General features: G+C 43.5%; 1 protein-coding gene across 1 annotated transcript in view; it reads left to right on the forward strand.

Annotated features, from left to right (window-relative positions):
- Positions 1 to 12209, forward strand: part of FANCD2 (Fanconi anemia complementation group D2) — a 67605-nt gene extending 55396 nt beyond the window's left edge. Inside the window, 9 exon segments of the mRNA XM_008064741.2 lie at positions 2058 to 2168; positions 4134 to 4264; positions 6622 to 6715; positions 7286 to 7408; positions 8363 to 8456; positions 9069 to 9140; positions 9843 to 9881; positions 10632 to 10706; positions 12027 to 12209. Coding sequence (XP_008062932.1) covers positions 2058 to 2168; positions 4134 to 4264; positions 6622 to 6715; positions 7286 to 7408; positions 8363 to 8456; positions 9069 to 9140; positions 9843 to 9881; positions 10632 to 10706; positions 12027 to 12209 — 922 coding nt within the window.
- The last annotated feature ends 542 nt before the right edge of the window (positions 12210 to 12751 follow it).

Raw genomic sequence — 12751 nt, forward strand, 5'->3', positions numbered from 1 at the left:
GCGCCCGGCCCCTGCAGCCTCGACCTGCTGGGCTCCGGCGATCCTTCCACCTCAGCCTTCCAAGTAGCTGGAACTACAGGCGCACGCTACCACGCCCGGCTGATTTTTTGATTTATTGTAGAGATGAGGTCTCACCAAGTTGCCCAGGCAGGTCATGAACCCGCAGGCTCAGGCAATTCACTCACCTCAGGCTCCCAAGGCGCGGGATTACAGGCTGAGCCACCGAGCCTGGCTCTTACATAATTTCTTATACAGGAACATGTATACCAGCTTTGTTTCTAATAGCCCCAAAATGAAAACAATCCAAATATCCATCAACCTGTGGATGTATAAACAAATTGTAATATATGCATATAATGGAATGCTTTGTGCAACAACGTGGGTGAAAAAGAATCATGCTGAATAAAAAGCAAAACCAAAATTATCTGATTCCCTATATAAATTTTTTTTACTATTTATTTATTTATTTATTTGAGTTGGAGTCTCACTCTGTAGCCCAGACTGGAGTGCAGTGGCCGCTCCCGGCCACCGCAGCCTCGACCTGCTGGGCTCTGGCGATCCTTCCGCCTCAGCCTTCCAAGTAGCCGGAATTACAGGCGTGCGCTACCACGCCTGGCTAATTTTTTGATTTATTGTAGAGATGAGATCTCCCCTGCCCATGCGGGTCTCGAACCCGCGGGCTCAGGCAATCCACTCACCTCAGCCTCCCAAAGGCGCGGGATTACAGGCTGAGCCACCGAGCCCAGCTATAAAGTTTTTTTTTTTTAAAGCATATACTCTTGTGCTGTGGAAAATAGATCAGTGGTTGCCTAGTATTGGGTGGGAAGATGGAGGGAGAAATGGGTATAAAAAGAAGTACAAGGAAATTTGGGGGGAGGTCATTGGAAATTTCATTATCTTCATTGTGGTGATGTTATCATGGGTTTATAAGTCAAAACTGATCAAATTCAGCATTTTAAATACATACGGTGTATTGTACATCAATTATACCCCAATAAAGCTGTAACAGAAAAAAACCTGAGTTCTGATTAACTCTTGGAATATATTTGTTGAAAGGAAGGATGACTACTACTGGTGATGAATAAGATGTTTCTAGAGAAGAAGATCTAAGAAGTCAGATTGTTCTGAGCCTTGACAGTCAAGCAGAATTTAAGCATTGCCCCAGGAAACAGTTGGAGTTACACACAGTCTTGGTATAATGAAAGCAGTGATTTAGGAAAATCCTTTTGGTAACAATATGCAGACTGAAAAGGGTTGCAAAAAAGCCAGTCAAAAGGTGTCTGTATGATTTACACATGTGCTGATAAGGGACTGGCCTAGAATGATGGTGTGGGCTTGGAAAGGAAGGAACAATATGAAAGATAATTTGAAGATAGAATTGTCAAGACTTCACTTATTAATGTAGAAGGAGGGGTAACTTCTTTATGGAGCATCATTTTGGATTGAACATTGATTTAGAAATTTGACAAAATTATTCCTGTGTTTTTAGAGAAGACAGGCTTATCTCTAAAATGTAGGGAATGAAAAAGAGCTTTGCCGGGCTTGGTGGCTCAGCCTGTAATCCCGCGCCTTTGGGAGGCTGAGGTGAGTGGATTGGCTGAGCCCGTGGGTTCAAGACCCACCTGGGCAGCGAGACCTCATCTCTACAATAAATCAAAAAATCAGCCGGGCGTGGTAGCGCGTGCCTGTAATTCCGGCTACTTGGAAGGCTGAAGCGAAAGAATCGCCGGAGCCCAACAAGTTGAGGCTGCGGTGGCCGGGAGCAGCCACTGCACTCCAGTCTGGGTGACAGAGACTCCAACTCAAGAAAAAAAGAAAAAGAGGTTTTTCTCTCTTGAGGACTGCTAGGTTTTTAAGGAAAGATTATTTTGGGTGTAGTTCAATTTCTAATCTGATACTTAGAGCTTTGACTGAATTTGGCACTTGAGTACTCTCAACGCTTCTATTTTCAAACTCTGTTGCCCTTTGATGGTACAGACTGGAGGCCAGGCTCCTCAAATCCTGTCCAAGTAATCTTCCTGAAACTAAGCTACACCATCTTACTTTGACTTTCTTAGGAGTGGATTTTTTCTGCCTGACAATCAGAATTTACTGTATTCGGCCCTTGAGGTCCTGGCTAACCGATTGAAGCAGGGAGAACGTGACCAGTCCTTGGAGGAACTGCTCAGGTGGGTCAGACTACGAATCTAAGAGTGTCATCCCAAGAAATTCCTAGGAATAGGATTGGCAAGATTTCTTTGAAATAACTTGGTTGTCTTCATAGTTATTAAGGAATTTGATATTTTTTACTATGAGCTTTCTCACCTATGAGTTCTGATAACTCCTGAAACATTGGAGACCCTTGAGCAAATCATGCTAAATCTTCATGCATATATTAACTCATAAACTCTGCCTTTTCGTATAACGATGATGAAAACATTGGCCATCTATATAGTCAATTTATTTATTTATTTATTTTAGTAGGCTTCTCACTCTGTTGCCCAGGCTACAATGCCACCACAACCTTAACCTGCTGGACTTGGGCGATCCTTCTGCCTCAGCCTTCCAAGTAGCTAGAATTACAGACACATGCCACCACAGCTGGCTAATGTTTTATTTTATTGTAGAGATGAGGCCTCACCAAGTTGTCCAAGCTAGTCTCAAACTCTTGGACTCAGGCAGTCCTCTTGCCTCTGCTTCCCAAAGTGCTGGGATGACAGGCATGAGCCACCTTGCCCAGCTATAGTCAATTCATGATTATCTTGGGATCTACTCTGTCTCTCAGCAGGGTTAGGTCATTAAACAGCAGGTAGTTATCACTGATTGCTCATTTCCTTCCCCTAGTCTTGAAGAAAGATCTTATATGGCTGAGGGATAGGCAGTAGATGAGGGAGGTGAGAAGGTAAACGTAGGGACATGACTTGCAGCCTTCTACCCCAGATTCATCCAGAGTGAAACAGGTTCATTTTTTTAATTAATTAATTTGTTTGTTTTTGTATGTATTTATTTGTCTGTCTATTTATTTATCTTTTTTCTGAGTCTGGGTCTCACTCCATTGCCAGGCTGGAGTGCAGTAGCACAATCATGGCTGGAGCTTCAACCTTTTGGGCTCAAGGAATCCTTTCACCTCAGCCTCCTGACTAACTGGGGCTATAGATGAGGGCCACCATGCCTGGCTAATTATTTTTATTTTTATTTTTTGTAGAGATGAGGTATCACTATGTTGCTGGTCTCAAACTGCTGAGCAAAATGCACTCCACTTGAGTAGACTTCCGAAAGTGCTAGGATTACAGGCATGAGCCACTGAACCCAGCCTTCATTTTGAATGTAATACAGAACTTTTTATTTGTTTGATCTTCTCGTCAATCAATCAGGAGTTGACTCTTGTTTTAACTACAATGTTGGCTTGTGATTCTCCATTTTCCATTGCTTCAGTGCATTGAAAGCTGATCATATATGACACATTTATTTAAAGTTCTGCTTTCCTTGCCTTATAATTTGTTTTCAAGTCATATGAATTCAGATTTTTTTTTTTTTGAGTTAGAGTCTCACTCTGTCACCCATACTGGAGTGCAGTGGCCACTCCCGGCCAGACAACCTCAACCTGCTGGGCTCTGGTGATCCTTCCACCTCAGCCTTCCAACTAGCTGGAACTACAGGCATGCGCTACCACGCCCAGCTAATTTTTTGATTTATTGTAGAGATGAGGTCTCACCAAGTTGCCCAAGCGGGTCTCGAACCCGCGGGCTCAGGCAATCCACTCACCTCAGCCTCTCAAGGCACGGGATTACAGGCTGAGCCACCAAGCCTGGCTGAATTCAGATTTTAAACTTTATTCTTGGTGTATTGCCCAGGACTTTAAAGAACAAATAATTTATCTAGGGTTGTTTATGTTAGCGTGGCGCCTGGGTTTCTTGGCCAACATGCTAACATTCCTTCTGTGGGGCTCTTTTCTTCCCTGGTTTTCTCCATACATAGATAGGGTTTTCCACCAAGATGTTTGAAAGAAGGTTGTTATTGCACCTGGAAATGAGGAGTATTCTAATTAGGCCATCAAACACTTAAAAGAGATTTGGGCAAATCATGTAGATTTAAGCATATTTGTAACACATGTGATACTGTTGTATTTGTTTGCTTTTCTTTTTTCCTTACAGCCAGAGTTTCCAGTACTTGCAGAATTTCCATCACAGCATTCCCAGTTTCCAGTGTGCTCTTTATCTCATCAGACTTTTGATGGTCATTTTGGAGAAATCTACGGCTCCTACTCAGAACAAAAAAAAAATTGGTGATGGCTACAGATCTTCTTTCTTCACACCCCCACCCCATAAATAGAATTACTATCTCACACTTGTAAATTTGGAGCTTCCCAGGACTTTGTACATTTTAATATGTAAATCCCCACATAACCTTGGACATATCTTCATGTTATACAAAGAAGGACATTTTCCCTGAAGGAGCTATGAATGATTTCTGCTGATATTTCTTTTTTGTTGTTGTTGGTTTTTTTTTTTTTTTTCTGAATTGGAGTCTCACTCTGTCACCCAGACTGGAGTGCAGTGGCTGCTCCCGGCCACCGCAGCCTCGACCTCCTGGGTTCCGGTGATCCTTCCGCCTCAGCCTTCCGAGTAGCCGAAATTACAGGCGTGCGCTACCATGCCTGACTGATTTTTTGATTTATTGTAGAGATGAGGTCTCACCAAGTTGCCCAGGCGGGTCTTGAACCCGCGGGCTCAGGCAATCCGCTCACCTCGGTCTCCCAAAGTGCTGGGATTACAGGCTGAGCCACCGAGCCTGGTCCTGCTGATATTTCTTAGTCAAAATTTGTTTAGATTAGCTAGGTAGATAGTTTCCTGGTTCTTTTTTTTTTTTTTGAGTTGGAGTCTCTGTCGCCCAGACTGGAGTGCAGTGGCCGCTCCCGGCCACCGCAGCCTCGACCTACTGGATTCCGGCGATCCTTCCGCCTCAGCCTTCCAAGTAGCCAGAATTATAGGCATGCGCTACCACGCCTGGCTGATTTTTTAATTTATTGTAGAGATGAGGTCTTGCTGTCCAGGCGGGTCTCGAATTATTTTTTAATTATCTGAGACATTTGGCAAGAAGAAAGACTTAAATCGTAATATTAATAAAGTGAGAAAAAAAGGAAAAATTAGGGCCAAGAAATTAGTGTAAAGAAAATACTAGCCGGGCTCGGTGGCTCAGCCTGTAATCCTGCGCCTTTGGGAGGCTGAGGTGAGTGGATGCTTGAGCCCGCGGGTTCGAGACCCACCTGGACAACTTGGTGAGACCTCATCTCTATAATAAAACAAAAAATTAGCCGGGCATGGTAACGCACACCTGTAGTTCCAGCTACTCAGAAGGCTGAGGTGGAAGGATCGCCGGAGCCCAGCAGGTCGAGGCTGCGGTGCTGCACTCCAGTCTGGGCGACAGAGTGAGACTCCAACTCAAAAAAAGAAAAAAAGAAAATACTGGCCCTTTCCATGACGTTTTTCTTTTTCTTTTTTTTTTTTGAGTTAGTCTCACTCTGTCACCCAGGCTAGAATGTAGTGGCACGCTCAGGCAATCCTTCTGCCACAGACATGTGCCACCACACTTAGCTATTTTTTTTCTTCTTTTTTTTTGAGTTGTTTATGGCTACCACAGCCTTGACCTATCATCAGGTGATCCTTCCACCTCAACCTTCCAAGTAGCTGGAATTGAAGGCACGTGCCACCATACCCAGTTAAGGCTAATTATTTATTTATTTATTTATTATACAGACGAGGTCTTGCCATGTTGCTCAGGCTAGCCTTGACCCCCTGAGCTCAGGCAATCCCTCTCACCTCTGCCTCTTAAAATGCTGGGATTACAGATGTGAGCCACTGTGCCCAGCCAACTTTTTTCTTTTTTTTTTTGAGTTGGAGTCTCACTCTGTCGCCTAGACTGGAGTGCAGTGGCATGCTCCTGGCCACCGCAGCCTCGAGCTGCTGTGCTCCAGCGATCCTTCCGCCTCAGCCTTCCAAGTAGCCGGAACTACAGGTGCGTGCTACCACGCCCAGTTAATTTTTTAATTTTATTGTAGATATTAGGTCTCAAACCCGAGGGCTCAGGCAATCCACTCACCTCAGCCTCCCAAAGCGCTGGGATTACAGGCTGAGCCACCGAGCCAACTTTTTTCTTTAACTGTCTTTTATCATAGCTCTTGGAATGCAGCTCACTAATTATGCATCCTAGTTGGCAGCACAAACAGAAAGCAAGATAAAAACACAAAACCTTTATTATTCCCTATTGATTAGAGGGAGAGAGTTTTGGTTTGAATCTTTGAACTGGTCATTGCTATTGACCTGCCCAGAAGGAACAAGATTGGCTTTCTTACTGCCTAACAACATTCCTTTCTTTGTGTGTCTGTGTATATTCATGTGTGTGAGTTTCAGGATGGAGTCGGAGTGGGATGTTCTGGGTCTTAGACAAATGTGTTTCTACCTGGCAGAAGGGCCGGTGGAGCAAGATCATGACAGCTTTTTACAAGTTGCCTGTTAGACCAGGAACTTCTTAGTAAACTTAAAATAGTAATCCTTTTGAGCAGTGGTCATCCTCAAAAACCAGAAAGACAAGAATGTGGTCAGTTTCCCACATATAATATGCCTTTGCCTTGTTTTCTAACAGCTTCTCTCGCCAGACAGTTCCTCAGTAGGGTGTGGCCAAGTGGAGAGAAAGAGAAGAGCAGCATCTCTAATGACCAGCTCCATGCTTTGCTCTGGTGAGGTGTTTGGTTTCTTCCAATGGGCCAGTAACCTTTTTGCATTTTGCTACTGTTGGGATTCCTCATCTGGTCAGAGACTGAGAAATGAACTTGAAATCAGGGCCAGGCACAGTTTTTGGGAGGCCGAGGCGAGAGAATTGCCTGAGCCCATGGGTTCAAAACCAGCCTGGGCAACTTGGCGAGACCTCTTCTCTGCAATAAATCAAAAACTGAGCCGGGCATGGTGGTATGTGCCTGTAGTTCCAGCTACTTGGAAGGCTGAGGTGGGAGAATCACCTGAGCCCAGCAGGTCGATGCTGCAGTGGCCATGAGCAGCATGCCACTGCACTCCAGCCTGGGTGAGAGAGTGAGACTCCAACTCAAAAAAATAAAAAATAAAAAATAAATCAATGAAGTAGGTTTAAACTGAACACAATTTGGAATATGTAGATCTTAAGATCCTCTAGTTCTGTTTTAGTCTGTTATCTAATACTTTATTATTAAATCAAATCACATAGAAAGTAAAGGAATCTACAGTTGTATCCTACCTTATTAATCACTGAGTCAAATATTTGACTCTCAATGCAGTATCTACCTGGAGCACACAGACAGCGTTCTGAAGGCCATAGAGGAGATTGCTGGTGTTGGTGTCCCAGAATTAATCAACTCTCCTAAAGATGCAGCTTCTTCCACGTTCCCTACACTGACCAGGTAAGGGAGTTCTTGTCTCTAGTTCTTTGCCTAAGATAGATTCACACTGTCCCAGGTATGTAGTTTTCAAATAATTACTTTGCTCCTCATTTAATACTGATACAGATAGATGGTAGATACACTCATTCATTCAACAGTGTTTACTTTGCATTCTTTCCAAGGACCTCTCAGCCAAAACATGTGAGAGGACCTTTTTGAGGAATGAATTTTCAGTAGTTACAGTCTTCAAAGGCAGTGAACATTTTGGTCACCAAACATTTCTTATCTTTACTTTCATCCTATAAGCTTGAGCCTATTTTTCCAGTCTTTTAACCACCTTTAGTTTATAAAGGCATTTTCACGAGTCTTGTCAGTTTATAAAGCATTTTCACTTTCTTCTTCTCATTTGATCCTTTCAATAATTCTGTGAGATATAGGTATCATTACCCTTATTTTACTGTTGAGGAGAATGAGGATTAGAGGGGAAACTTCTCAAGCTTACACAGGCCGTATACATAGAAGCAGGACTCAAACTCACATCTTCCCACCATTACTTCATTGCTTTTTTGTACTACCATGTCACCTGCTTTCATAAGGTTAATTTCATTGTTATGGGCAGGGGGAGGGATGTGGGATTAACGGTAGTCAATATCTGTCTGGAGACAGGGAGATATCCCTTATCAACAAGGGTGCCTGAATGAAGCATATTTGTATATCTAACCCTTGACTGTACCCCATAGTGTCAGAATAAAAAATATTGATATATAAAAAAATAAAAAATTTCATTGTTAGGGCTATCTTCTTGAGCTCATTTCTGAATCCTTTCATTCCCCCATCCTCTTACAGTGGACCCTAGTGAAAGGAAATTCAGAGAGGTGGAGAAATAAGTTCCTTTTGGTTCCTGGTTTCTTCCCAGGAAGTTCTTTCTAAGCAGTGCATCATGGTATGGGTGTGCATGCTTTTCTCCACTTCTAGGCACACCTTTGTTATTTTCTTCCGTGTGATGATGGCTGAACTAGAGAAGACAGTGAAAGTTCTTCAGGCTGGCACAGCAGCAGATTCACAGCAGGTGAGTCAGATTCTCTCAAAGAAGTGGATTCTAGATTACTTGGAAGTTGTTCTTCTATTTCTCGGGTTCAGGTTTCTCCTAAGTATTTTTTGTTTTACCAATAATCAGAATTTTTTTTCAAAGAGCTTCTGGTTTTATTTCCTTTCCCTCTAATTAGAGGTGAGAATTGGGCTCTCTTTTTTCTTGCTACCGCCCCAATGACTTCTTACCAACTGGGATGAGGTAAACCAGCCTGCTTGAGGTGTGGTGGGTCTTGGCAGCCTACGAACCAGAAATGAACTAGACTGCTGAGAGGAAGGGCTAATGCAGGGAATCAGAGAAACCACACAGATCTGATGACCGGTAGGTATGTTGCAGAGACTTTGACCTACTTGGCAATGACTGAAGAGCAATAATCTTTTCAAAAAGTCTTTCTCTATAAGATATTCTAATATCACAATTTATGTGGGCTTCAGAACCATCTTAAGGGTGCACTGGTTGCCACATCTTTTTGGAGGCGTCATTGACTTAGTCTCTGAATAGCTGTGTAATTCAAAAACCATGTGTTAGTGGGAGTAGCAGGAGAAGTATTTGGCTTGCTTCAGAAGTGCCTGTATATTTGGCTTCCTCCAGATTCATGAAGAGAAACTCCTCTACTGGAACATGGCTGTTCGCGACTTCAGTATCCTCATCAACCTGATAAAGGTGAGTATGGAGGCTCCTTGGCCCACCTTATCAGCTATGCAGAAACCCAAGGTCCAGGCTTCCAAAACTGGCTCTCCTCACTCCTCTTTCCACCCTGCCTTGGGATCTGCTCTCCCCACATCTTCTTCTTCCTTTGTTCCCCTACCTATCCAGGATAACCCCTTTTCTCTTTAAGCATTATCTTTTCCCTTCTCTTCCTTCCTCCCACCTATGCCACAATACTTACTATTTGATGACTCCTTCCACCTGTAATTCCCCCACTTTCTCTCATCCTGCCTTGAGATCTGAACACTGTATCTCTTACAACCCCCATGCTTCATTCTTCTTTAAGCACAGTGTTCTCACTCACTCTGTGATTTTTGCTCAGGATGTTTCGCCAGCCTGCTACTTCACTCCCTGTCCTTTCCACCTCTCTCATTCAGTCTTAAAGTTTCAGATCAAGGTTTTGGACCTCTAATAATGCCATCTTGTCAGTATCCTCAGTTGGAATCAGTTTCTTGTTTCTCTTTGTTCCTCTTTTCCTTTTCTTGAACTTTAGTTATGGTGATTACTTTATTCTGTTTTGTAATTAAATTGTTGGCATGCCTTCTTCCCTTAGAGTTCTCTGTAGCACCCAGAGCTGTGCTTTGCACAGTGGGAAAGAGGCTGAGATGCTCCAAGGAGCAGAGCTCAACTTTGGTTTCTTGTCTTTTACCTCTTCAGGTATTTGATAGTCATCCTGTTCTGCATATATGTTTGAAGGTGAGTGATTTACTGGCCCCTGTTTAGTAATTATTCTTCCTGTGGATCACTCTAGAGAGCACCTCAGCTGAGATGAAGTGCTCATTACCTTTCCTACAAGCTACAGTCTTTAGGATCTGTGCTAACAGATCTGATATCCTACATGTCAAACTCCTCTTACATGGTTGATATTCCAGATTAGCCCTAGATTTGATGGTAAACCCAATCAGAATGTTAGGAGAGAATGCTGCCCCCCTCCTCCTGATGTTTCCTTCCAAATGCCTGGTGCCCCATTCTTGTTATCTCCTGGTCTCTCTCCCTCTTTGTTCACTCCACCTTGATGCAGTATGAGAGATGGGTGGATTGGAGGGAGGAGTGATTTTTCTGATTGGGAAATTTGGAAACTGGTCATAATGCTTCCTCAGCTTTACTCAGTTTTTCCATCTTGAGAGTAAGTTATCCTTAGGAAGCTAGGGTTTCCCTCTACTGCTCTGTGCTCTCACTCTTCAGCTGAGCAAGGTCTCTGTCCATTAACTATGTCTAGGGTAGATAAGTCTGCCTAATTTGGAGGCTTAGTTAACAGGCCTATTTAATTTTTACATTAAGCTACATTTCTCTAAGTAAACCTTTTGGACCCCTCCCAATCTATATTTAATATATACAAATAAGAAGATAAAAGCCTTGGGCTAGGTGATACTGTGCTGCCTCAGGAAGGGGACTTTCAGGTGAAAGACCTCAGCTAGAGGTTACCAATATTTCTTTTTTCTTCAGTATGGACGTCTCTTTGTGGAAGCATTTCTGAAGCAGTGTATGCCGCTCCTAGACTTCAGTTTTAGAAAACATCGGGTAAGAGTTGAGAACAAAGAGCAAAGACATGCTCTGAAGAGTTGCTCAGAAACTATGTCCAACCTGGTGTGGTGGTGTGCACCTGCAGTCCCAGTGACATGGGAGGCTGAGGCAGGAGGATCACTTGCATCCAGAAGTTTGGGGCTACAGTGAACTATGATCACACCACTGCACTCCACTCTGGGCAACAGAGAACCTTTATCTTAAAAAAACAAAACAAAACTGGGTGCAATGGCTTATGCCTATAATCCCAGCACTTTGGGAGGCCAAGGTGGTTGGATCACTTGAGGCTAGGAGTTCAAGACCAGTCTGGGCCACATAGCAGGTCTTACCTCTACAAAAAATGTAAAATTTAGCCAAGTATGGAGGCATGCACCTGTATTCCTAGCTACTTGGGAGACTGAGGCAAGAGGATTGCTTGAGCCTTGGGATTTGAGGGTACAGTGAGGCGTGATCATGCCACTGCATTCTAGCCTGGGTGACAGAGTGAGGCCCTGTCTCAAAAATATTTTTAAAATTCCTACAGTGGCTTATGCCTGTAATTCCAGCACTTTGGGAGGTCAAGGTGAGAAGATTGCTTGAACTCAGGAGTTCAAGACCAGTCTGGGCAGCATAGCTAGACTATGACTCTACAAAAAAAATTTTAAAAATTAAGGGACAGGCTCAGTGGCTCAGCCTGTAATCCCAGCACTTTGGGAGGGTGAGGTGAGTGGATTGCCTGAGTCCGTGGTTCGATACCAGCTCAGGCAACTTGGTGAGACCTCGTCTCTACAATAAATAAAAAATTAGCCAGGCAGGTAGTGCCTACCTGTAGTTTCGGCTACTTGGAAGGCAGAAGCAGAAGGATTACCGGAGCCCAGCAGGTTGATACTGAGGTGGCCATGAGTGTGCCACTGCAATCCAGTGTTGACGACAGAGTGAGACTCTGGTAACTCAAAAAAAAAAAATTAGGCATAATGGCACACACCTGTAGTCCCAGATACTCTGGAGACTGAGGCAGAAGGATTGCCTGAACCCAGGAGGTCAAGGCTACAGTATTCCAACCTGGGTGACAGAGTGAGACTCCCAACTCAAAAAATAAAATAAAATACAGGTCTTATAACTCTCAGATTTATACAGAGACAGAAGTGGGAGAAGTGGGAGCAAGAAGTATTCAGCATTCATTCTTGCTCCTATTTTGAGAATCATTAAGATGATTAACATCACAGGCTAGAACTTGCAGGGCTTATCTTCTCTGGGGCCCTTGGTTGCAAGGATATCTTGCATCTAAAATGAAATTAGAACATTTCATTCAGTATTTATAAATTTTTTTGATTCTAGGAAGATGTTCTGAGCTTACTGGAAACCTTCCAGCTGGACACGAGACTGCTTCATCACCTATGTGGGCATTCCAAGGTAGGAGGAGGAAGCAGGTCCTTTTGGCATCTTTGCCTGTTAATTTAATCTGAATTGTTGTTGGGGGATCCTCGTGCTGTTATTACTTCTTCCTTTTTTACTCCTTGATCCTTTATATCCTGGACTATCTTTCTAAAGGAAGTTTATTCAGAGCAGTCAAATACTTAGTTGCTGGTTGAGTTTGGGCAATCACTTAGAAGGGCATTTCTACATCTGAAATTTTTCTCAAACTCCAAAACTCTTTTTCCTCTAGAAACTTCTTGACTGGGTGCAGTCGCTCACACCTACAATCCGAGCACTTTGGGAGGTGGAGGTGAGAGGATTGTCTGAGCCCAGGGGTTTGAGACCAGCCTGGGCAACTTGGCGAGACAAAAAATTAGCTGGATGTGGTAGAACGCCCCTGTGGTTCCAGCTACTTGAAAGACCGAGGCCAGAGGATCGCCTGAGCCCAGCAGGTCAAGGCTGTAGTGACTGTGAGCGTGCCACTGTACTCCAGCCTGGGCAACAGAGCGAGATGCCAACTCAAAAAAAAAAGAGAAAGAAACAAAGAATCTCTTCTTCAATGAGAGATATAGAATACTGATGGATGTATTACTTCTATGAACAAAGTGCTCTAGATGGGAGGGCTGATGTAAGTGATCATTCTGCTG

The sequence above is a fragment of the Carlito syrichta genome, unplaced genomic scaffold (genome assembly GCF_000164805.1).
Source record: "Carlito syrichta isolate Samal-C Ts95f unplaced genomic scaffold, Tarsius_syrichta-2.0.1 Scaffold307981, whole genome shotgun sequence".
Classification (NCBI taxonomy): Eukaryota; Metazoa; Chordata; class Mammalia; order Primates; family Tarsiidae; genus Carlito; species Carlito syrichta.